Consider the following 24,793-nt stretch of genomic DNA (forward strand, 5'->3'; position numbering starts at 1 on the left):
CCCTTTTAAAGTGCCCATTTGTGTGATGTTTCAGCACAATATTTAGGATCAAGTTGGGATGCAAATATACTGTCTCTGGGGACAGCCAGCAGCACCCAGGCAATGATCCTGCTTCCAATGTCCCATCTTTTCCATGCACGTTGGATACTGTATGCAGAGTGTTAAGTAGCAGACCCAGGCTGCTTAGACACTATATATATATATATATAGGGCTGGCTGCTGGGGTAACGGGGCTGCAGAAATTGCTACCTGCAGCCGCACGTTTCGACCACCATGTCCTCGTATTGTTTGTAAACCACGTTGTTTCCGGAGTCTATGTAGAGGATGCTGATGGGGCTGAGTTTGGAAGGCACGCAGCAGCTGGGAGGAGTGGACTCGGGGTCCATGGAGTTCATCAGCGTCTGGATGATGGCGTGGTTGGTAGGCTCCAGGTGGGACCTCAAGGGGAAATCGCAGATCCCCTCGCAGTGGTACGCCTCGTAATCCAGAGGGGCGATTATCCAGTCATCCCAGCCCAGCTCCTTGAAATTAACATGCAGGGCCTTCCTGCTGCACCGTGTCTTTGCCTTCTTGCCCTGCCCTTTTCCCCCAGCCCGGGCGGCGATTGTGGTCCTGCGCCTCCTCCTGGGTTTAGTGGGCGTTTCCTGGCCAGGATCTGGGGGCTCCAAGAACGGGGGGCTGCCCAGGGCTTTCACCTGATCCCTGATCTCCTTGAAGAGATTCTCCTTCCTCTTGCTGTGCGAAAACGCCACCAGGAGGGCTCTCTCGTGGGGCTGGGGCTGGGGCTTGCCGAAGCCCAGCTGCCCCGGGGGCAGAGGCCTCCCGGACTGATCCGACACGATCCTCAGCATGAAGCAGAGCCGCTGGCCCGAGCCGGGTTTCTCTCTCCCGTCCCTCATGGCTTCCCACACGTCAAACACCTCCCAGCGGGGCGAGCCTGAGTCCAGAATGTCCGCAGCCCGGGAGTCCCACAGCCGGGGCGGCCGGTCTGCGCTGGGGCAGGCGGAGAGCAGCAGGTGGTGGAGGGCTCCCTGTCTGGACAGGGCTAAACTCCGGTTCGCGGGGGGCTTCCGGAGGATCCGGAGCTCAGCGCCCACCACCTCGTCCGTCTCCGGCAGGCTGGAGACATCGAAGAGGAACGTCTGGCCGGCCTCTGCCGGGGAGTCATCTGGAAGAGAGAAAGCAAAGGCAAACTGAGGCAGGGCTAGGGCGGGAGGGAGATCCTGGATGACAGAGGCAGCGGGGCTTAGCTCCAGCAAGGGCCTGCCAGGGAAATGGGGCAGGCAAACGACCCCTCGCTGCCGCAATGGCCACCCCGGCTGGGCACGGGGTGGATGGAGCCGCCTGCTTTCGAAGGAGGGTTTGCATCGCCCTTCCACGCGGCTCCTTTCCCGCGCCCGCGAAGGGCCCTTCCGCGACCGCGGAGTCCTTGCGCGAGGGTGTTTTTTTTTTTGGGAACGCCTTTAGCAATCTACCGGGCTTCCCGGGTGCTGCAGAGCCCCGGGGGAGCCCCCGGCAGCCTCCCCTCCCGAGGGTGGGACACTGGCTGTGAAACCAGCAGGCACTGCAATCCCCATAAAAAGCCTGGAGCGAAAGCCACAATCTGTAAGTCGATGCCCATTTAGCAGGTTCTCAAGGATTTAAAGTGTGTGTCCCCCCACCCCCCCACCCCCCAAGTTAAACATTTTGAAATCTGTCAGGACAATTTAACTCATATCTACTAGCTAGAAAAAAGGCGATAACTTGAATGGTGTATTTTCCACTGAATGCATCCGATGAAGTGAGCTGTAGCTCAGGAAAGCTTATGCTCAAGTAAATTTGTTAGTCTCTAAGGTGCCACAAGTCCTCCTTTTCTTTTTGCGAATACAGACTAACGCGGCTGCTACTCTGAAACCTTGAATTGTGTGTGTGTGTATCCCTTGTAAATCAGATTGAAACCCAAACTCCTGTTCCATGCCACACTTGAACGTTTACTGGGAGTAATTAAAGGACCTAGATGTGAAGAAAACAAAATTAAAAGGAAGGGGGAGAAAAAGAAGGAGATGGCAGTGAACCCCTAAGAGCTCCCCCCTCCGAAATCTGATCCTCAAATGTTGCAAGTTCTGAACCTCGCCTCACGCAGCAGCCACTTGCTGGGGCAGTGAATATGGTCCTAGCAACGAGGTTAATTGTGTAAAGTATTTGCACTTTTATATCTTCTCTTAAACTGATTTCGAAACCAGTGCCCATGGTAGCGGACAGAAAATCTGAGTATTGCTTTGATTCACCATTGGAGAGGAGGAGAACCCCTGGATCTTTTCTCCAAAGAGGGAAACCAACCCATTTTGGTGCGTTCTCTGATACCGTATTTTTTTTCTTATCGTCATTTTAAAAACAGATTTAAAATTCCTGCGAGAGGCAGATAAGGAGAGCCCTTTGAAGCGCTCATCTGGTTTCGTTTTGCTCTGAAACTCCCAGATACTGTGCAGACTTTTCGCAGCATTAAGCGGTTTGCGCTCACAGCCCGGCTGAGCCGCAGAAAAGTTTCCTCGATAAATATCAGATCGGAGGCTTAAGGGGTCTTTGTTGCGCGTGATACGGGGACGGCTTGCCCATTTAAGTCCGCTCGTTGAGCGTTTCAAAAGGTTGAGCCATCGGGTTTTAAGTAGAAAATCCTGATTTCCGTTTAAAAGCTGATTGCGCGGCATGGCCTATTGACATACGTATTTCAATAATAATAATAATAATAATAATAATTAATAATTAAGAACAGAACGATGACATTTATATTTAAGCCAAACCTCCCAATGACTTTACCCAAACAGACCCAAAACCAGGGATGTCTATTTATGCGTATTCAAGTGCCTTCTGGTCCTATATCTACGGAAGCCTAAAATGCGTATTTTAGTTCATGTTAAATAATATTCAAGATTATATTAATATAGTTATATTTTATACATATAAATATACCAGATTGTGTCTTTTTTCCCAAGCAGAACTCACGACAATATAAATAGGAAATCAACGGCACTATCTTGTCCAGTAATAAGTAATACTAGATACACATCCTGATTACTATTTAACAGGAGCTAATGTGTACATCTGAGGCTTCCCTAAGGAGACTTGGCCCCCTCAGAATACAAGAGTTGTACAGTTTTGTATCTGTATGTCAGAATAAAACCAGGCGATTAAGCTTCTTTCATTTGACAGTTTTCATTTGACAGTCACCCTCCAGCAGATCTGTCTTCGTTAGGGAAAATTGCATTTGCTAGATACCAGCTAAGTCCAGACAGCGATTCCTGAGCTATCTTTAGAGATTTGCTGTGTGGAGCGCTTTAACTTGCCACGATTTTAATATATAATTAAATATATTTAATATATATATAAAAGCTTTCATCCTGATCTAAATATCTTTTTACAGCCCAGATTGTCCATTTCAAACTTCCCAGACCAGTCAAAACAGTAATTTCGTTACATCATAAATAAAAATTAAAGCGCTCTCTTTTTTATTCCAAGTGGAAGGCGTTTAGCTGCCCTACTCGGTGTTTACTGAGCCCACCCCAGGGCAATAAATTCGCTTGCGATACACCTGGGCAAAAACTGTACTGCCGTTTTGGGCGAACATCGATCATTTGACAACGCTTTCTGCGGCATTTAGCGGCCAACTTTTGTTTCCTGGGGAGCTGCTCATTCGAGCCCGAAGCATCACCGATTGCAATCGGTTGTGACTTGTCGATTTCAGTCCCCAGCCACGTGGGTGCTTTGTTAAAGAGCACCCCGGCTCTGCCCCGGCACCACCCCCATGCCCCTGCCCAGGGCATGACGATTCAAACGGCTTGCCTTTCCAGCTTCAGTGCGTTACATTTGTCTCCATCTCCGCTGCGGTGACGGCAGCGGAGATTAACACAAACCAGATGACAAATGCACCAAACCCAGCAACCCAAAGGTCTGCAGAGGTCCCTGCCTTTCCGAGCTCGCCCCTGGAATCAGAGATGCCAATAAGAATAATTAATAATCAAGGGGAAAGAGCAACAATCGGCCAGATACTCACCCACGGGCCAACTGGCCGCCCGCTGGAGAGACCGGGGGCCAGACATCCGCACACCGGGGCTGCCTGAGCGCCAGCCCCAAGCGAGCGGTGGATGGCAAAGCGGGGCGAATCGCTGCGGAAGGCGCTGAGCGGTCTGTGGCTGTGCGTGGTGCTGGAGGAGGTGTCCCACCCGGGAAGGCCGTGTCTGGAGCTGGGTAGCAGGTCAGTCTCGGGGTGGGGTGGGGGGGCAGATTGCGCCTCCCTAGTTTCCTCCTTGGCTAGCCACGGGGGAGTCGGGGAGACCCTGGCCCTTTCCCCGCACAGCCCGGAGCAGGGGAGGCTGTGCCCCCTTTTACTCCCCTCCCGCGGCCCCCCGCCTTCCTCCCAGAAGGAGAGCAGCCAGACAGGGTCCCCCGGGATCTTTGACGCCTCTCCTTTCTGCCTCCGCCTCTTCCTCCGGCACACCTGCCTCCTCCAGCCCAGGAGCCGGCCACCCTGCAGTTCTCCCACTCTCCTTCCCGGGCTGGCAGCACGTCAGCGGCCCTCCCGTGTGCCCACCCCGCGACACGGCACGGTCCCTTCCCTCTAGAAGCCGTGTCCACTCGCCGGTTTACACGGATGCTCTGGGAAAGTGAGGCAGTGGGTGGATGAGGGAGAAGGGCGGAGGATTGAGTTTCTCTTCACTCCCTCCCCCCCCCCCAACCGATCCAGAGTGTGGAGAGTGGGGGTGGAGGGCAATCGGTGGGACACAGGAAACCCTGAAATCTTTTCATTTCAATAGCTGCTTAAAGAGCCCTGCTGGTTATTCTGGAGGTTGTGTTTGGAACACCTTGCCCTGGAAATAAAGCGTGAAAGGAAACAGATCTAGGCAGGCAGATACATCTGTTAGACTCACTAGGATGAGATGGATTGGTTTAAGATTAGGGTTACATAAATGTATTAGATTAGGGTTGGTTAGATCAGGATGCCATTAGATCGCTCAGATTAGGATCAGAGAGCTCGGAATTAGCGCGCGCTATTAGACTAGGGTGAGCGATCCCAGGATTATCTCGATCTGTTAGATTGAGAGCAGAGAGCTCGGGAGTAGCTGGATCTATTAGATTCGGAGCAGAGAGCTCGGAAGTAGCTGGATCTATTAGATTCGGAGCAGAGAGCTCGGGGTTAGCTGGGTCTATTAGATTCGGAGCAGAGAGCTCGGAAGTAGCTGGATCTATTAGATTTGGAGCAGAGAGCTCGGGGTTAGCTGGGTCTATTAGATTGAAAGCAGAGAGCTCGGAATTATCTGGATATATCAGATTAGGAGCAGAGAGCTCGGGGTTAGCTGGGTCTATTAGATTGAAAGCAGAGAGCTCGGAATTATCTGGATATATCAGATTAGGAGCAGAGAGCTCGGGAGTAGCTGGATCTATTAGATTCGGAGCAGAGAGCTCAGCAGTAGTTCGAGCTGTTAGATTAGGATTACAAGGCTCCGGATTAAATATGTGGATGAACCCGTTCCATGGCCTGACACAGCCCCGTCCCTTGCCCTCCCCTCTTCTGTGAGACCTCAGATGTCCCACTGCGCACACCCGGAGTTTCATTCGCTTGCTTGGTGAGCAGAGGAGCTGCCCCGGGCCAGGGGAGCCCGCCCTGCTCCCCCCGCTCCCCCAGGGACCCTGCCTCTGCCCGGGCCAAGCGCACAGGTGCCTGCGTCGCTGCTCCAGCTGTTCCTCCGCTACTCACCTCCGGCCGCCAGGTCCGCGAAGCCCGTGACCGTATCGGCCCGGCCCCCGCCGCTGCTGGCGGCTGCCCCCGGCGGCTCGGGGGCGGACAGGCTCCGGTAGAGGGACACCATGTACTGGTGGGGCACCACCGTGCCGTTCCGCAGAGCCCCTCCGCCGCGGCGTCCAGCCTCCTTCTGCCTCGGGAGCCTCCCCTGCGAGGAGGAGGCAGAGGCGGCGGCAAGTGGCCCTGAGCTGCCGGCTCCCGGCGAGCCCCTCACCGCAGCCGCCTCCAGCCCGTCCCGGGGGCGGCAGGCGCTCAGCACCCACAGGCAAAGGGCCGCGGCCGCCCTCAGATCCATGCTGTCAGTGGGCTCCGCTCGGCGAGGAGAGCGTTGTGCAGGGGCTTTGATGGCTTTGGAAACTCCCCGGTTGCTTTTTAACATTGTGTTAATCAGCGAGTGAGATCCGCAGCCCCTGCACAGCGCCCCCTGCCGAGCTCTCTGGGGTTAGCGCATCCCCCTCCCCTCCCCCCCAACACACACCCGCACCTTCCAGCTCTCCTACCGCCCACCCTGCTGCTCCAACGTATATTGGCAAACGCCAAAAGGGAGACCCAAACACTGAATCATTTATTTTTCTTTTAAAATTCCTCCCCTTTCCCCCCCCCACCCTTTTCCTTTGGAATCCGTCGGAAATAAGGCGATTCTGTTATGCCCCGGGCTTTGCACGAATGCTAATGCTTTGTTTCCAGGTAGGCAACTTCCCCCCCCGCCCCCGTCTCCCCACCACAGTTGGCATTAATCCTTAAAACTAGCCAGATCCCGAAAACTCAGGAGAGTGGACTGTGCGATGAACAGACATGGGAAGAAGGGGTTTCACCCCGGCTCTGGAGAAACCCATGGTCCCCCCAAAGGGTGACACGCATTCACCAAGGGCAGGAGAAACCTAGTATTGACTTGAATTATAAACCGTGGAGTAATTGATTTTAATCTGCTTTTCAAGTGGGTTCTTATTTTTCTTTTCGACTTTAATTCTGATGTTGGAAAAGTCTAATTTTTTTTAAAAAATAAGACAATATAACTGGAGATAGAAATGTTACAATAGCAGCAAACGGGCTGAGTGTTTAGAAGAGAAGCAGAAATGTCCTATTGAAAAACCCAGCCTATGAAAGAATGGGAAATAAAGCAGCAGAAATTCTTGACAATAATCGAGTTTTTACAAACTGAAAAGCAGAGCAATGCCGTGTCCTAAATGCAGAGAGATTTGTTAGACTGCTGCGTGGCAACACAGTGTAATTCATTTCTTTTTCTTTTTCCTAATATTGGGGATTGTATAGTTGTTTAGAAACCACGTTAAACAACAGGAGAAGGGGATCATTAAAGAAGCATCTTGCCGTTTTCATTTAGCGTTAGACTTGAAACTGGCCCAAATGCAAAGTGGAGGTTGTGATTATTTAAAGTGGAGATAGTTTATCTTCGTTTCTAATTCTTTCTTGAAAGACAAAAATAAAGCAAAACAAAACTTAAGTCTGCATCAGTGTGAATGTTTTCCCTTGCACTGAGGGTTTCCTTGGTAAAATTCAGATGTTTCCTTGGATCCTGATTAAAATAACAAACTGCGATATTTACTAGGATGTTATTTCAAGTTTTCTTCAGCGGCTTTCTGGTTATGTCTGTTGCGATTTCTCAACAAATACAAAAACAAGAGCTGCAAAGATTTATTTAAGGAATGTAGGTGTTTAGCCAAACCAAACATTTTTCTCCCCCCAAACAATCGTTTATCAAGAGCATTTGTCACTAAAGTATTTAGGATTTAGAAAAAAAATACAGGTGCTTTGTCACTAAATTAAAAGCAAATTTTTATGTCAGGCAGCTAGATTTGTTCTGTACTTACAAGTAGCATGATGCAATAGAAACAGTTCCAGTGACAACCTCCTGATGAAATTATAGTCCGTGCTAAATAAAGTACAAAATCTCTTTAAAACGGGACTATTTATACACTACTTTGATTCTGCATTGCTCTCTGCGTCTCTCGCTGTGTAATTCGACAGCCACTGAGAATAATAGTCCGGGGGGGGGGGGGGGAGACTTGGTTAACTGTTTTTCTTCTGTGAGACACTTATTATAACGGGACTGCCGCGGTTTCAAAAGCGAAAGGTCACTTTAAAAAGCATCTGTCAACATCCTTCATCGGTTGGCATAATCTCTCTGGGGTTTGGATCGAAAGCTTTGTGTCGCCCCCTCCCCCTCGGTTTGTTATACTTTGTCTTGCTGTAATTTACAAAGTCAGGATAAACGGTTGATCTGGAAGTCGGGAGAAAGTGTCTTCCCGCTCCCCCCCCCCGCCCCCAATCCATCTCTCTCGAGGTCTCCAGCTCTGCCGAGTCCTGCGAGGATGTGCCCGCCTGTTGCAATGCCAGGGTGTTCTTTGTCCAGCCCAACAGGGCAGAAATGCCTCAGAGCAGTACATAGCTTTGGTTCAGTATTTCTGGATCTGCCAAGAGGATTGCATCGGCTCTTCCCTAACGTGAAGAGGATTGTGTGTCGGTGGGGAGAGAAGTTTTGTTGTTGTTGGGTTTTTTTTTCGGGGGGGGGGACTGCTAAAATATTGCGGTGTATTAAAATCCTCCTAGCTCAGCTCAGGAAGGCGGCAGCCATCGCGGGCATTCATTGCGTTAGAACAATGTGCATTTAATACACGGCGGAGCCCTGAGTAACTTCGGCGTTTAGTGTCTCCCCAGCAGGAGGTTAGAGGCTGGGCTGAGCGATCGGTGCTCTGGCTGGCCCGGGGTGCCAGGGGAAGCTCGTTTCAATCCAAGCCCCTCCTCTGAGCGCAATCCCCGGGTGTCCGCGCCCAGCCTCGCACATGCTTTCCGCCCTCCCCAAGGTGTTTTATTATCCCAGCGCTTCTGGCTTTCGGTACGACCCCACCTCCCACCTTCCAGTGCGCTCGCTCGCACTCGTGCGCCTGCCTTGGCTGGGCAGCGGGGGGCGGATCACACGCCTAACTCCGGCACACAGAGAGCCCGGACGCCGAGGTCCGAAGGCCACGCAGGCAAATCGCGCTGTGTCGGAGTTTGGGGACGGGTGGTGGTGCGGTGGGACCCCCCTAGGGCTGGTTTCTGATCCAAGGAAAGCAGGGATCACAGCTCCAGGCACTCAGTCCAAGGGATTCCCTCCTGGCTCCAGAGACAACCCCTCTCCTCTAGGAGGCAGGATCCTCCTCTCTCCTTTTGCTCCCTGGGCTGCAGAGGGCGCCCAGCTAGTTCTAAGGGACCTACTTCCAGGGGGACAAAGCTGCTCCTTGTCCTTTCAGCCCCAAGGTGAGGGAGCGGGACTCACCATGGGTGGGAACTTAGCGCTTTTCCTCCATTCTTGCGAGTAACCGCCCCCCCCCCCCATTCAACAGTTCCCACTGTCTGATGTTAGCAAAGTTCTAAGGATCGACGTCAGAGGCTGTCTAATTGCTGGAAGGAATCACGTGAGACCTGCATGAAAACCCACCCTTCTTCAGAAAAGAGCCACAGTGCAAAACCCCCACTCGGCCAAACCCAGTTAACTGATGTGTTTTGTAAAAAAAAAAAAAAAAAAAGGGGGGGGGGGAGAGGGGATGTTTCTAATCCGTTTGAAGTCTCAGGGTTAAAACAGAAACAATATTAACCCTCACTCACTGCCATTGAGTAACTTGCTCTGGCAAGAGGTTTATTGAGAGATTTGAGTGTTTATTTGCCTGAGTTCATCATCTGCCTTGCTACTACCTTACAGTAGCCAAAGAATCATAGATAGAATATCAAGGTTGGAAGGGACCTCAGGAGGTCATCTAGTCCAACCCCCTGCTCAAAGGGGGGCCAATCCCCGATTTTTGTCCCAGATCCCTAAACAGCCCTCCTCAAGGATTGAACTCACAACGCTGGGTTTAGCAGGCCAGTGCTCAAACCATAGAGCTATCCCTCCCACGTAAGAGCTACAGACATCTTATGCTTTAACCAGGCTGTGTGGCTCATGGTTTGTTTATCATCATCATAGTAAATAAAAACAAAGGAAGCCAGCTTTGCTCTTTGTGTGTGGGGGGTGGGGGAGCGATTTGAGCAACAAACAGGTAGGGTCAGTTCCCCAGATGGTGTAAATCTGCATGGCTGCACAAGGGACCTATGCTGATATGCGCCAGCTGGAGATCTGACCCCAGCAGTTTAATTCTCCGCTCACAACTGCAATGTAAATTTGGAGTGACTCCACTGAGTTCGATGGAACTGTACTGTACTGCTATGAAGCCAGTGAAAATAAGAATCAACCCTCCCCTCCCCCCACACACACATACAGGGACAAATCCTGACTGCCCAACGCTAAGGGATGCACATTATAAATCCAACATTCTGTCCTCTCTATCAATTTGCATCTATCAGAGGAACAAAAGTGCAGAGTTTCCCATCTGTTCTGCATTGCAGCATTGGCTAAATCCTTTTGGGCTTTCTTGAATTTCCATCAGCCCAGCCCAGTCCAGCTGCAGGACCTTCCAGAGCTGCAGTGGCCCAGAGGTTCCTGAAGTGCAGCCTCTCACCCTCTAGCTCTTTCCTGCTCCTTGGACAGATCTGCTTTCCTTCCTTTGCTAGGAGTGCAAACTTTTTGCGCATAACTTCATGCTGGCAGGTGGCCACCCCCACCAGCCCCCTTCCAAAGCCCAAATTAACACACGGCAGCAGCAGAAATTGGAGAGGAAAGGCCACAGTTTTATTTTACAACTCAATTAGTGAGTTTATACAGAGAAAACACCCTTACAACCAGGAGAGATTTTATATCCATTGGACCTTGCCAGCAAACAGATCTGTTCCAATAGAGAATAACATCTCTTTCCACTTGAGGGCACTCTCAATTGCCAATCATACAAAGATCTGTCCCTCCCCTTAGCCCTTCGCCGATCGAAGTTAAAGATAATGGGCCAAATCCTACCCTGATGCAAACTAGATGAAGTCAGAATGATCGCATCATTATTTAGCTTCAGTAAATGGCCACAATCTGGAGTGCATAAACGAAGATGTTCTGAGGTATTGCCTGCTGCCTAACTGGGTAACCCCTCCTCTCTTCATCAAGCTACCAAGTGATTTAGCTGGAGCGAGGGTAAGGAATTCTTATTAAGCCTGGATTTATACATTATATGCAATTGATTCTCTTTCTTCTAACTCCCTCACTGTCCTCGTTTCCCATAGATTTGGCCAATCTGCAGCCTCTCCCACCCAAACCCACGGTCATTCCTCAGAGGAAACATCTCCTGTTCTGACCTCACTCTCACCTGTGCTGGCAACTCTCCAGCTGATTGAACATTCTCTCAACCACTCCATCACAATCTCACTGCGCTCTCTAGCACCTCCACCCCACTTGATTGATTTGAGCCCTCCTTTGCTGACTCAGCTCCCACAACCCTCTGTCTTGATCCCAAAAATGCTACTCTGGTCCCCGCCTTTAATCAATTTGCCCCTATCAACACACACACTGTAGTGAAGCAGATGTTTGAGGCTGGAGCAGATGGCTGCTCCATTACTTAGGGCCTTAGGACTGGAGCCCAGAGGAGGGAAAAGGCATTGTCTCCCCTATACCACAGGATTTCCTGGATGGGGACAACCCTGAGGCACAGAGTGGAGGATTATTTGCAGATCCCAGTGAGAGGGCTGCACTGATGGAAGAGTTGTCTGTAGAGGCACTGTCCCAAGGGGAGAAAGCTTGGTTTTTGGTTAACCCCAGGAAAGGAGGTCTTTTGATTTGACAACAGGGCCAAATAATAAAATCACCCTACCAGCCCAAGGAAGACCATCTCCCAAGGAGAGAAACTGAGGCACCCAGGAGAAACTGCAAGCCAGCAGCAGCACGTCTGATGCCGGAGTGGTTAGCCACATCCCCACAGCCCTTTATCTCCACACATGTTGAGATTTCCTGTCATTAGCCGCTATTAATGCAATAAACACAAACAGCATTGACATTACCCTTCAAACCTCATAAGCCAAGTTGATTACCACCAGCTAAGCATCTACTTCTGTACTACCGCCTGGGCAGCTCTGCTGGCAATGGAGCATCATCATCATTTTGTGTCAAAAATCTGCCAGTGCCTCTTTTCGTCACTTGTTTCAACTAACAGCTGAGCTGAGCTGCTCTCCGAGGGAAAAAAACAGACCTTCCAATTAGCTGCTGATTACTAGATAAAAATAAACTGAGGGCTGAACACCTGGCTAGATTGCACAAGGCATCGTGTCCCCCCTGTGAGCGTGTTGAATAGCCCCAATAAAACATCACAAGTAAACTTCTTGGTTCAGGCCGCCAATTTAGAAAGCCTTTGTTCACAGAGCAATCCGAATAAAGACATGTCTTCATGGGGAAAAAATGTTTTTACATCAAGCTGGTAAACTCAAGGTAGCTGTCTCCATATAAATTCCTGATGGAGACAAGGCGGTGTCATTTTTACCTCGATGCAGCTAGTCAAGGTAAACCCCAGGTAGGGATACAGCAGGGCCAGGCCACAACATTTTGGTACCTGAGGTGGGGAGCTCAAATGACACCCCCATGCCTCCTCGCTTGGGCCAAAACTTTGAAAGGTCTCCATTCTGCCTTCTTCCTGTTCTCCTCTCATGATACTGCTCTGCTACCTACCCCAATAAAGGAGAACTAACAACTTAAAATGCCTTGTTCAAAAATTTTAAGTAACACTTAACTTTCAAATGCCTGAACAGCTAATGTAACTTTTCTGTCTGCATAGTAAACACTGGCATTTTTATCTGTTTCAATAATCAAAATGGTGCTTTCCGTGCCTTCTTGGTTGCAAAGATTTGAACTGCTTCCTGCTGAAGGTCCACAGTCTGGGCCAGCTCATGCTCTATTGAGATGGTAGCAAGGCCGACCAGCCTCTCCTGTGTCACTGTGGAGTGTAGATATGTTTTTATTAACTTAAACAGCTTGGAGAAGCTGCGTTCTCCACTGGCAACTGTTACAGGAAGTGTTAGAAGTATGCGCAGAGCAACAAAAGCATTTGGAAAGAGGGTGGTCATCTTATTTGTGCAGATATATTCCACAACAGCCTTTGGAGTTGATCCTGCTGAAATGTAGCTTGAAAGGGCTTTCAGTTCATCACCTAAATCACTCGCATCAATATTGCGCATGTCATCATGTGTCAACACTGTCTCTAGTGCCCTGCATTTCTGGTGTAGGTCTTCTTCAGAGGAGTTTTGGAATATCATACAACATCCCAAATATACTGCTGCATTCCTTGAGCTGCATGAAATGTTCCTCAACTGACTGTACTGCACAATCTAGCACCTGGTTAAAGAATTCAACTTTGAATTTTTGTTTGGGGTCTCTTATGAGATTATCCCGTGCCTCGTAATCAAAATGTCTTCTTCAGCGACTCTTGTATTCTTGAATGGGTGGGAAAATAGCTTCAGTGTGAAGTTCCTCTGCCAACTTCTGTGCACTCTTCAGAACGTTTTGAAATCCCTCATCTGACTGGTGAGACTGTAGGTATGACTTTGCTTTGTCCACTTGTTCCATTGCTCCACATATATCAAGGTCAACACCTTGGAGTCTCTTGCTTGGAGTCTCTTGCTTCCTGCTTTTCAAACAGTATGTCATGCCACAACACTAAGCCACACAGAAATTTGAAGTTATGTATGTTTCTAGTGATTCCATTTCCCTCTGCCATTGTTCTCCCATGAACAGTTCCTGTCATAACATTATCCTCCATAATGGCAACTATGGCATCATCTATCTTCCCAGTTTAGTGTTTGATAGGCTTTATCGCCTCTACTCGACTTTCCCATCGTGTGGCACTCAGTGGTTTCAGTGTCAGAGAGGATGTTCCCAGATGTTGCTTCAAAATTGCTATCGATGAGTTGATGCAGAGAAAAAAACATAGATGCTTTGAATTACATTAAAAAATTCAGCAGCCTCACTAGAAGCTGATGCTGCATCACTGACCACCAATGTCAATGAATGAACTGCATGGGACAAAAAAAGCTCGAGGGTTTAACTCTCAGATCTGTGTTTGCACTCCTCTGTTCTTTCCTCTCATGTTGGCACCATTAACGTAGCCCTGACCTCTCATGTCAGCTATCACAATTTCCGTATCTTCCAGCCTTTTAAGAAGCACATTTGTCATACCAGTTTCTGTAGTATCATCAATGTCAATAAATTCTAGAAAATGCTCTCTGACAGTCACCATTGCAGGGACATTTTCACTAAGTTCTGTTGTTGTTACAAAATGCACCATTAAAGTCATTTGTTCCATATGGCTGATGTCAGGTGTGCAGTCCAGAAAAATAGACTAATATCTTGCTGACTTCAGATCTGCCACAATCTTCTGTTTGACTTTTGTTGCCAGTAATTGTATGATCCCATTTTGAATTGTTTTTCCAAGGTAGTGGTGTGTGTACATTGCTTGGGTGGTGACTCTTCTTAGATGCTCCTGGAGTACAGCATCAAACTCAGCCATCAGCTCCACAATTTTAAGGAAGTTTCCATTGTCTGGCACATACAGCTGATCTGAAGTGCCACACAGTGCTAGGTTTTGGGTAGCAAGCATTCAACAGAACGCCACTAGCCGTCACCTTCAGCCCCCAACTAAAACCCCTCCAATGCATTATTAAGGATCTACAACCTATCCTAAAGGATGACCCAACACTCTCACAAATCTTGGGAGACAGGCCAGTCCTTGCCTACAGACAGCCCCGCAACCTGAAGCAAATACTCACCAACAACCACATACCACACAACAGAACCACTAACCCAGGAACTTATCCTTGCAACAAAGCCCGTTGCCAACTGTGCCCACATATCTATTCAGGGGACACCATCACAGGGCCTAATAACATCAGCCACACTATCAGAGGCTCGTTCACCTGCACATCCACCAATGTGATATATGCCATCATGTGCCAGCAATGCCCCTCTGCCATGTACATTGGTCAAACTGGACAGTCTCTACGTAAAAGAATAAATGGACACAAATCAGATGTCAAGAATTATAACATTCATAAACCAGTCGGAGAACACTTCAATCTCTCTGGTCACACGATCACAGACATGAAGGTCGCTATCTTAAAACAAAAAAACTTCAAATCCAGACTCCAGCGAGAAACTGCTGAATTGGAATTCATTTGCAAATTGGATACTATTAATTTAGGCTTAAATAGAGACTTGGAGTGGCTAAGTCATTATGCAAGGTAGCCTGTTTCCTCTTGTTTTTTCCTACCCCCCCCCCCAGATGTTCTGGTTTAACTTGGATTTTAACTTGAAGAGTGGTCAGTTTGGATGAGCTATTACCAGCAGGAGAGTGAGTTTGTGTGTGTATGGGGGTGGGGGGGATGTGAGAACCTGGATTTATGCAGGAAATAGCCCAGCTTGATTGTCATGCACATTGTGTAAAGAGTTGTCACTTTGGATGGGCTATCACCAGCAGGAGAGTGAATTTGTGTGGGGGGGTGGAGGGTGAGAAAACCTGGATTTGTGCTGGAAATCACTTTAGATAAGCTATTACCAGCAGGACAGTGGGGTGGGAATAGGTATTGTTTCATATTCTCTGTGTATATATAAAGCCTGCTGCAGTTTCCACGATATGCATCTGAGGAAGTGAGCTGTAGCTCACGAAAGCTTATGCTCTAATAAATTGGTTAGTCTCTAAGGTGCCACAAGTCCTCCTTTTCTTTTTGCGAATACAGACTAACACGGCTGCTACTCTGAAGCCTTTTCAGAACATTTTGCCAGTAAAGAGACTCTGATGCAATCTTCTCTTGGTGCTGATCATCTATGGTGGCCTTGAACCTTAGTCTCATCTCAAGCTCTTTCCACCTAAGGAATGCTCTCTGGTGATTTGCCTCCTTCTCATGGCATGCCAGATTTCTAGCCAGATTTTTCCAGTCGTTTGTTCCTGTAAAACCCAATGTGGCTGAAACATTAGACTGGAAGAGTTTGCAACAAAAACAGTATGCAGCATTCTGGGTTTTTGAGTACATAAGCCATGGCCTCTCCTCTTTGTCACCATTGGTGATATCACACCAGTAATGTGTTGGATGGAAACGTCTATTTTCATTGTCTTTGGGGAACATAAAGTTTTTCACTTGCTGTGGCCCATGCAGTACAAGGAACTCCCTCAGGCTACTGCTCAAGTGGGTCCACAGTCTTGGATCATCTAGACTTAAGGAACTAAACTCAGCAGCAGCTGTTTCTTGCACCTCCACCACACTCTTCTCTGATCTACACTTTTCTTCAGGAACGTGCATGGTTACATCCATCTGAGATGGAGATATGGTTGCTGCAGTAGCTGCCAGGTCACCTCCACTCTGGCTAACTGGAAGATCAGGCCTCTCCTCACCACTCACATCCTCACTGGGGCTGGAAGGCTCACCGTGAACATTTGTGTCTATGTATCTCAGGAGAGCTCCTTCCTGCTTAGATAGAAAAGCTTCCTTTGCTTTCTTTCTTTTTCTGAATGCTGCCCCAGAGGGGCATTTTCTTCTTTCACTCATGACTGCTGTTCTGTGCCAGCTAGAGTGTCTCTCAACACTCAATTGAAGGGGACAAATAAGCTGGTAAGATCGTTAAGTAATACGCTTGCAAATGTTTATATAGACACCTGCAAATCTTTATTCACAAATATTTTTTTCCTTGCCATGGCTCACCCTAGGACTCAGCCATGACAAGGTACAGATGTCGGAGAGTGTCTACGTTATAATCATGTTAGAAATCAGATAACTTGAGTTACCATCCCAAAAAATCCTCCTTTCCTTAACAATGTTTGTTATACTTCAGCTCACTGTGAACCTTGGAAGTGAGCACCAAAACATTAATGCATGGATCTGAGGGAGGGAACAATTATACTCTGTTGGCCGGAAGAAGCCGCTACTGTACTCTGCTGCAGCCCTCTAAACTGACTGGCAGCATCTGCCTTTCAAGGTCTTGGCAAAAGGCTTTGCTGTAACATACTCTGAAGCACAGAGGCACCATCAGAAAACTCACTCTAACTAAGTTTAGCTCACATATTGATGACTGCATTCGTTTCAAATATACTTTATTGGCCTTAAGTCCTTTTACAGGCAACTTAACCTTTTGAAGATTATTCATAAGAAACAGAGAGAGATCTCACCATTTCAAATATAATTGAGTGGGGTCTATAATGAAGTTCAAGCAGCTCTGAGGAATATATGAACCACCACCTGTGAAGCAGACCTATACCTCTCCTGGTTCGGGAAAGTCAGCAAAGAATAACTGTGCCCACTGCTAATGGAAATTATCAACCCCTCTTCCAGGGAGGTAACCCTGCCAACTCCATTGACAGCACAATAGTCTGCTCCATCCTCTAGAAGCTAGTGTAACACAGAAAACTTATTCAGCTATCCTCCCATCTTCAACCTCCCGTTGCTAGACATAACCACTGGGAATGCAATGCAACCAAGCTCCAGCATGTGACACCTGCTGATGTCCTGGGTCCCTCACCAGCATCCTTCAGTCCGGAGCAGAATTAACTCCTCATGGCAACTGACATAGGACATAGCTCAATGCTTATACTAGTTGGCACCTTTGACACAATCAACCACAAGCTATTGCTGATTCATTTATGTTACTCAGCAGTAGCAGGCAGCACAGCACTGCTATGGCTCCACTAAGTCCTTCTCTGGTCTTTCAAAATCTGAGTTCCTACTCTCCAACCACCATCTCATCTCCTTCGGATACCCTACTTCTCTGTCACAGGGGGGCTGCCCCCTTTAGGAGGAGTTAAGGCCCCATCTTCTTTTTCTTCTTGTGTTTTATGATGAAGCAGATTCACTTGCTGAGTCTATGACACAAGCATTGGACACTGTAGATAATTCGAGTCTTTCACCTTTCCCAGTATTCTTAAAGAATTGCAAGATGACTTTTTTATCAGGCCCCATTTGCCTGGTGCTCTTCCTAGGTATTGCAGCGAAAATGTTTAAACTTTACATTTTTCATATACACCCCCTTTGGTATACATTGGCACCTCCCAGGAGATAATCTGCTGTTTCTTGGACTCTGGACATCCCGTGTAATCCATCTTTATGTTTGTTTATTAGAAACAAATGACTATTTAAACCACACTGGCCAGCCAAAATTTTCAAAAGAGCCACTTCATTCTTTCTGTCTGGGCCTTGGAGTATATCAGCATTTTCGACTCCGGCATATTTCACGGACTCTTTCTCTTGTTGTTTCTTTTGCCCATATTTCCTGCCATTAATTAGATTTTAAAGCTCCACTTTACTTAAAGGGATCTCTACATCAATTTGCTCATGTTTGACAGCATTTTTGCCATTTTGTCTGCCAGCTCATTGCCTGCTACCCCTGCATATGCTGGGATCCGTGCTGTTCCTATGATTACACCCAATTGTGTCAATTCTGTTGGTAACGGTAATATTTCATTAAGCATATCATTGCTGCTTGCTGAAATGCAAGGCCCTGTCTGCCTGCAATGGGCTTTTTTAAGGACAGTGAGCCCATTTCAGCCCACCAGTAAGTAACTAACTGCCCAGGTGGCTGGTTGGCAACCAATTGCCTAATGAGCCTGCTAAAAGGCTACCAGAGCGCACTTGGAGAAAGGAGTGCTGAGGGAGAGGAGCTCCTACGGAAAGGGGCTTAGGGAGGGACCTTGCAGCAGGAGCCCCAGTCAGAGAGGAGCTGCATAGTGCTGTGGGAAGAGCTGCAGTCAGTAGGAAGGCCCTGCAGAAGGCCTGGCTCTAGGGAAGGAATCAAAGTTGAGTGTGTGAGGTGAGTAAGGGCCTGGGCATGAGATTGATAGAGTCAGGTGGGACTGATAAATACAGATAGAGCCTGCTTCCCTGCCAAGATGCCAGGGTGAAGGGCTGTCCTGTGTTTCTGGTGAACTTTGTTAATAAGTCAGACGCCCAGAAGGGGGCTCTGTTCAATACATGAAAGCCTTGGTGAACTTACTGATGACCCACTTGGGCAAACTAAGAGAGGGCTCAGTTGCAGTACCACAATGGGGTGCATAGGGATGGCACGTGCCTTTTACACTCCTCCTCCACCCCGTCTTCCCATGGTCTCCACTCCTTTCACATCTATGACTTCTCTGTAACTCTCAGTTCCCTCCTCCCGGCCCTCTCCTTAGTCACCTTTGCTAACCTAGTTGATGAATCCCTCCATTCCACTATCAAGCCCTTTCCCCCCTGCCTCATTGCAAAGTCTGTCCCACTAACCCCCACCTCTGGCTCACTCCTAACATCCAGTTCCTATGTGCTTGCACTGGGTATCCCTCTGAGGAAAGTCCTGAGACTTCCTCCACTAAAAATGTGTTCACTCCTCCTTTGGCCCTTCTGTGTTCCTTGCCAAAGAGCAGTGCTTTTCTGCTCTCATTCACTCTCATGCTCACAACCCTATCAGCAATTTTCAGCCTGTAGATTAGCGGTTCTCAAACTGTGGGTCAGGGACCCCAAAGTGGGTCAGGGACCCAATTTTAATCGGGTCTCCAGGGCTGGCGTTAGACTTGCTGGGGCCTAGGGCCAAAGCCCAAGCTCCATCAACCAGGGCCTAAGCCCGAGCCCCGCTGCCTGGGGCTGAAGCCCAAGCCTGAGGACTTCAGTCCCGGGGCTGAAGCCTTTGGGCTATGGCTTTGCCCCCAACCCGAGCTCCCGGGGTGGTGGGGCTTGGGCTTTGACTCTGGCCCCCATGCCCAGGGTGGTGGAGGTCGGGTTGACTCAGGCTTCTGTCCCCACTCCCAGGGTCATGTCATAATTTTTATAGTCAGAAAGGGGTCACAGTGCAGTGAAGTTTGAGAACCCCTGAACTAGACAGATAATGTCATCACTTTGCTAGGCAGGTTTTCCCCATTGCTAAAGAAACTCTAACATCCCTGTCAACTTTCCCAAAGGCCAATACTAATAATTCCTACTTTTGAGAGGGTTTTAATGACAGCCACACAAAAAAGAAAATCCTTTGATAAAGGGATGATTTTACCCATTACCTGTATCATCATCCCACTCTTGAAATGTAGCCAGTCTCAAAGAAAGACCAAATCTGCACGCAACCTAGGGTTGTGCCCTTAACTGTGGAAAACTAGTGATATTGACTTGAATGAAGCTATGAAAAGCTCACAGAACAAACAGAAAAGGACTGATTGAAGTAGCAAACTGCCTTCTTTCTCATTGGGACATCTTTTGGGATCCCCTACAGGTCAATATTTTAATATGGAGGGTCACTCTTTGGGGACTTCTGTTTTCCTGTGTTCTTTTCTGTCCTGACCTCTCATTTCCCTTTCCTAGTATCTTTCTTTATCCATGGGCAAACTGCCCATATTATCTGTCTCATGCCCTGGGCCTCTGCCTGTTTCAAAGGGTGAGTTACAGGAGAGGATGAGGAACGGGAAAAGATCCCTTCTCCACATAAGATGAAGAAGCATCCCCCCACTCTGCCCCCAAAGAAATAACATCTGGAATATTATTAGAGGAATGGTTGCCATTTAGCTGTAGGTTTCCTTTACTGGAGCATAACCTTAGCTCATACACAGGAAAATAGCACCACCTGCTGGTCAATGAATTTATAGTGGTTAAACTTTCAAGGACAGGGTATCTTCCTTCAGCTGTTTTGCAGATTCATGAATATGGAAGGTCCAAGCAGGATGCAAAATGTACTCTTGTTTCACTGGCCTTATTTCTTTTGTGAAACTGCTTAACCAGTTCAGTGGTATATGCGAGAGAGAGATCAGTGATTGGGTCATAAAATGAATAGACAGCAAAGATTGATCTTTAATGTGTCGTGTGGGCATGTTTTTTCCATTCTTGTCAGACTGTCAATGGGAGTTTTGAGTGTACAGGGAATGCAGGCCCTGGCCCAAATATAGATATATAAAATGGTCCCAATCCTGCATTACACTCTATGGCAATGTAAAGGGATCGTAAAGTGGATATAAATGTAATTTACACCCACTTCAAGGCTCTGATGCATTGTCAGAACTGTATAAAGTTGCCTTAGTGTAAATCAGAATCAGGCTCTTTATCTCTCTTTCTGTCTCTGTCTGGAGACATAGTGTGTGTGAAACACTGATATATAAAACAGGCCCAGTTCTGCGTTCCTTGCACGTGCAGAGCTCCCATGCACGAGCCAATGGCTGATATATCTGGACAGACGTATATACTCATACATACAGACATGCATTTGGGTATGTGATGCTTTATTAACAATGGCTGATCTCTCTCCTTTTAGAAATATATCCATACATGTACATACACTTCTGGATACGGGGAGTGGCTGCAAGCTGAGGGGGTTGCCTGGCCATCAGTATGTAGATGACACAGTTCCCACCTCTTGTGCCTTTGTGACACAAGTGATGTATTTACTTTGCCTTTTCAGTATCTACCCACCTTACTCACATGAATAGTTCTACTGGAGTCAATAGGATTGCTTTTGTGGGTAAGGTCAGAAGCATCTGGCACACAGTTACAAACTGGGAATTGTTAAGGTAATGAGGAGGGAAAACGAACACTCTAAACTGAACATTGGTCTATGCTAAAAAAGCACTGGCTCTCTTTGAAAAAAACCCCTCATCGTTAGCCCTTCAAGTTTGCAGTGTGTTGTTGCGGTTCCACTAATGCAAAGATCTAACAAACTAGGTGGGAAATAAAACAATGCATTTAAAGATTCACACTCCATGCACGTTATCCAAGTGAAACACTGAGAATAACTGATCTTATCAGTCCACATATAAAACTCAGCTATTGACTGGAAATTAGTTGCCACTTAAGGTCCCTTCCAGCCCTACATTTCTATGATTTTAATTCTTTAACAAGTGGTTTACACTTCTTGGAGAAGGGACGTATACTGCCTTTATTAATGGTTCAGGCCCTAACGCTGCAGTCCAGATTTAAACTCTCCTGTCTCTGGGTTTCCAGTTTTAATAATAACAACTGAAAGGAATAGTCAGATACCAAAGCCAATTAAAACCCTGACTGCAGGCCAGATTCATCCCTGCTGGTTTAGGGAGGTGCAAACTGCAAGTGAATCTGACTCTATGTCTCCTGGACACTGCAGTAGACAGTGTTTCCTTAAGAAAAGACCCCTTTACTCTATTCCTGCACAGTAACTCTCCAGCTGGTATGAATTCAATCCACACCAAAGTATTTTAATGCCATTTGCCAACACAAATGCAGTGGTGTTGACCTAAAACAGGCCTTAGATTTCCAACGTTCATCCATGCAAGTAAAATGGTATTCCATCAGTTCTTTTAGAGGCTTATTTTAAAGGTTGGGCTGGAGTATGAGATGTCTGGTGAGCGATGGCGTGCATCTTGGGAGAGAAAACCAGCCTGCGTGGTTGGATGCACATGGGTGAGGTTCAGAGAGGACTTTTCAAGATGCAGCAGTGATGTGTGCCGCTCCCGGGAACTCAGTATTTGGCCCAACATGTTGAATACGAAACAAGGTGCCTAGGAGAAAGTTTTCCAGTAAATAAGGTGACTTTCAGGAATAGAGGCGCAGCCAAATATTTCACATTCTTAATGACTCAGTCCAAAAATCTGTTCTGAAAGACTGAGCTGATCAGGCTTTGTTGCCTTCGGATCAGGACAGTTCCACATTAGTGAATAACTCAGCAGGTAACCAGGGTTACTTATCAACATGTTCCCTAGGTTTTGAGCTGGGGTGGAAAGAAGGAGGCATATCCCACGCCCTACCAATATGCTGGGACATTGGTTCAGTACTGATGTAAGGCTCAACTGTAGCTTTGCCATGAGCCTTAAGCGAGGGACCGTGTATATCTGTGCTGCCTCAGGGCTAATCAGGAACTCTGAGAGTCATAGACTTGCCCTCATTGCTCCAGGAGAGAGGGGGGAACACAGAAGTAATCTGTCAGCGCAGTATCTGCTACTGATTACTTCCTCTCATGACCAGGGCTGGCTGGCGCATGGCAAGGGCAGGGGCAGAGGTGAGGCTCTATTTACTCTTCACCCACAGGAGTCACTACCCCTGCTCTCCCCCATGCTGCTCCCCACAATAAAGGTGTAAGGGACTGTCTTATACAGCCCTTGTACAGGTGCATAAGCTGATTCACTGTTGCAGTCTTACAGGGAAGAGCACCTTCTGAGCCACCATTTTCTCTCTGGGTCTTTCTTTGAGATCTCCCATCTAAAAACAGATGAGGGCCAATCCACCTTAATGTGCAGCATGTAGGTAGCCACCATGATTTTGTTTTCTATATATATGTACACCTATAAAAGTCTAGAAGGCTGCTGTCATGTTAGGGGGCAGAACAGGCCCAGACTATTACAGACCAAGGACAAACAATGTGCTTCCTTGTGAATACTTGTTTTTGTTCTTTCTTCTTTTGTTGTTTCCCGTAACCTCAAATAACATTGAGAATGAAGAGTAAGTTTGCTCTTTTGCAGGGAAAGCTTGCACAACCTGAGAAGAGCAATGCCCAAGGTGTATGTAATGCCATGTACATTTTACTGTCATTGGTTGATCTCTTTCCCTCTAGAGAGACATGTACCCATGCACGGACAGATCTGTATTTGTCTGTGGCAGACCACAAGATGATGTGGGTTGCATTGCTATCAGTACATAGAAGATATGTATTTCTACCTCTCCTCTCCCAGTCATGTATAATTGATGGGTAATTCTACCCCTGACTGGCAGTCTCCGGGAACTGAGATGATGATTCAAGTGTCCACCTGACACCACCATAATTAGAGCTCTTCAAAAAAATAAGGCAAAATATTTCACATTTTTGAAATTTCCCCTCCCCCCACTTCAAAATTTTGATTTTGTTCAGATTTCAATTTCAATCAGCTCGAGAATCAGTTAAAAGATGGGGGAGGAGGGGAGGATTCCTCCAAAATGTCATTGAAAATGTTCCAATTAAAAAAAAAATCCTCACCAAGTGAAAACCTGGGGCGGATTGTAACTCCAATGGGCATTAAATCACACTCTGATGGGTGGGTGCAGCAGAGAAGCCCAGAGTTTGGTGGGCTCGGACTGCATGTGCCTCTCACTCCGAGAGGCGCTCTCCCCGGAGCAGACTGGGAGTGCACTTGTGAAGCTTCCATAGCTGCTGACTGTTCTTTCACCTTTCACTGAATTGAGAGATTCACCTTTCACTGCATTCGTTCAAAGAATTAATCACCCCAGACCCATCAACTAGCCTTTTTCTTCACCTTTTATTTTTTCACAAAAAAGTTCCATCAGACACAGCTGCTGTTGAAAGTAATATAAATAATTTGCTGCATTGTAAGAGCTGGCTTTATTAAACTAGGGCAAACCATGAAATGTGATATCCTCTACTTTGCTGGATACTATGAAATTTGTCCATGATTTACATAGGACCCCAATGCTTAGCAGAGACATGGAGTTTTAATTCCCGAACTATAGCAGGGCAAGTGGCAGGTTTATCTTTCAACAGGGATTACTTAGGGTTTCCCCATGATTGTTCTTGACATGTCACTCATCATATTACAAGCTAATTGTCTGAAGGGGAAAAAAATACCAGGGATAATGGAAAACGTGATATAATTCTCCTCTCTTCTCCCCCGAATAAATCTATCCTGCGTTTAGAAGGCGTGTAGGTTAAAAGACTGCCTTGACAGGCTATCAACAGCCTTACCACATCATATAACAACAGTGAGCTTTAAATCTGCCAATTCAGCTGCCTTTGAAACTCACAGAGAACCCCAATCCTAATATAAAATCTCCGACAGGTTCACATCTGGGTTCTGTAATTGTCCTCTGAAAACAAACAGAGGTATAAATGATAGAGTGACTGGTCATCTCACTGGAATCCTATTACCCCGGCTTAGCCTTTTCCAATAATTAAATAATATTGTATTTCTCTCAATATGATCTAGACCTAAAAAATGTTTATGTTCAGCTTTTCAATTGTATTTTCATAGCCAATTTATTTTATTTTTAAATATGCGCCTCTGTTCTTGGTTTTTTCCATTTTATTTACTATACCCTAAGTAGGGCTCTGATTTCTCCACGTCCCACCATGATTATGAGCAGAGCTGTTTGCCAGGGATTTGAAATTTGGCGGACTATTCCCCCTGGGCTTATGAACTCACTGTTGTTCGCCTGTTGGTTTGGGGGAGATTA

The 24,793-nt window shown here is 47.3% G+C and overlaps 1 protein-coding gene across 1 annotated transcript; it reads right to left on the reverse strand.

Annotated features, from left to right (window-relative positions):
- Nucleotides 1-245: 245 nt before the first annotated feature.
- GDF7 (growth differentiation factor 7) lies at nt 246-6,071 on the reverse strand (the record flags this gene model as incomplete). The annotated part of the gene is made up of 2 exons (XM_084622300.1): nt 246-1,168; nt 5,732-6,071. 2 exons carry the CDS (start codon nt 6,069-6,071, stop codon nt 246-248), a joined length of 1,263 nt encoding a protein of 420 aa, XP_084478426.1.
- Nucleotides 6,072-24,793: the final 18,722 nt, after the last annotated feature.

This window comes from Lepidochelys olivacea (genome assembly GCF_965140295.1).
Source record: "Lepidochelys olivacea isolate rLepOli2 genome assembly, chromosome: 3".
Lineage (NCBI taxonomy): Eukaryota > Metazoa > Chordata > Testudines > Cheloniidae > Lepidochelys > Lepidochelys olivacea.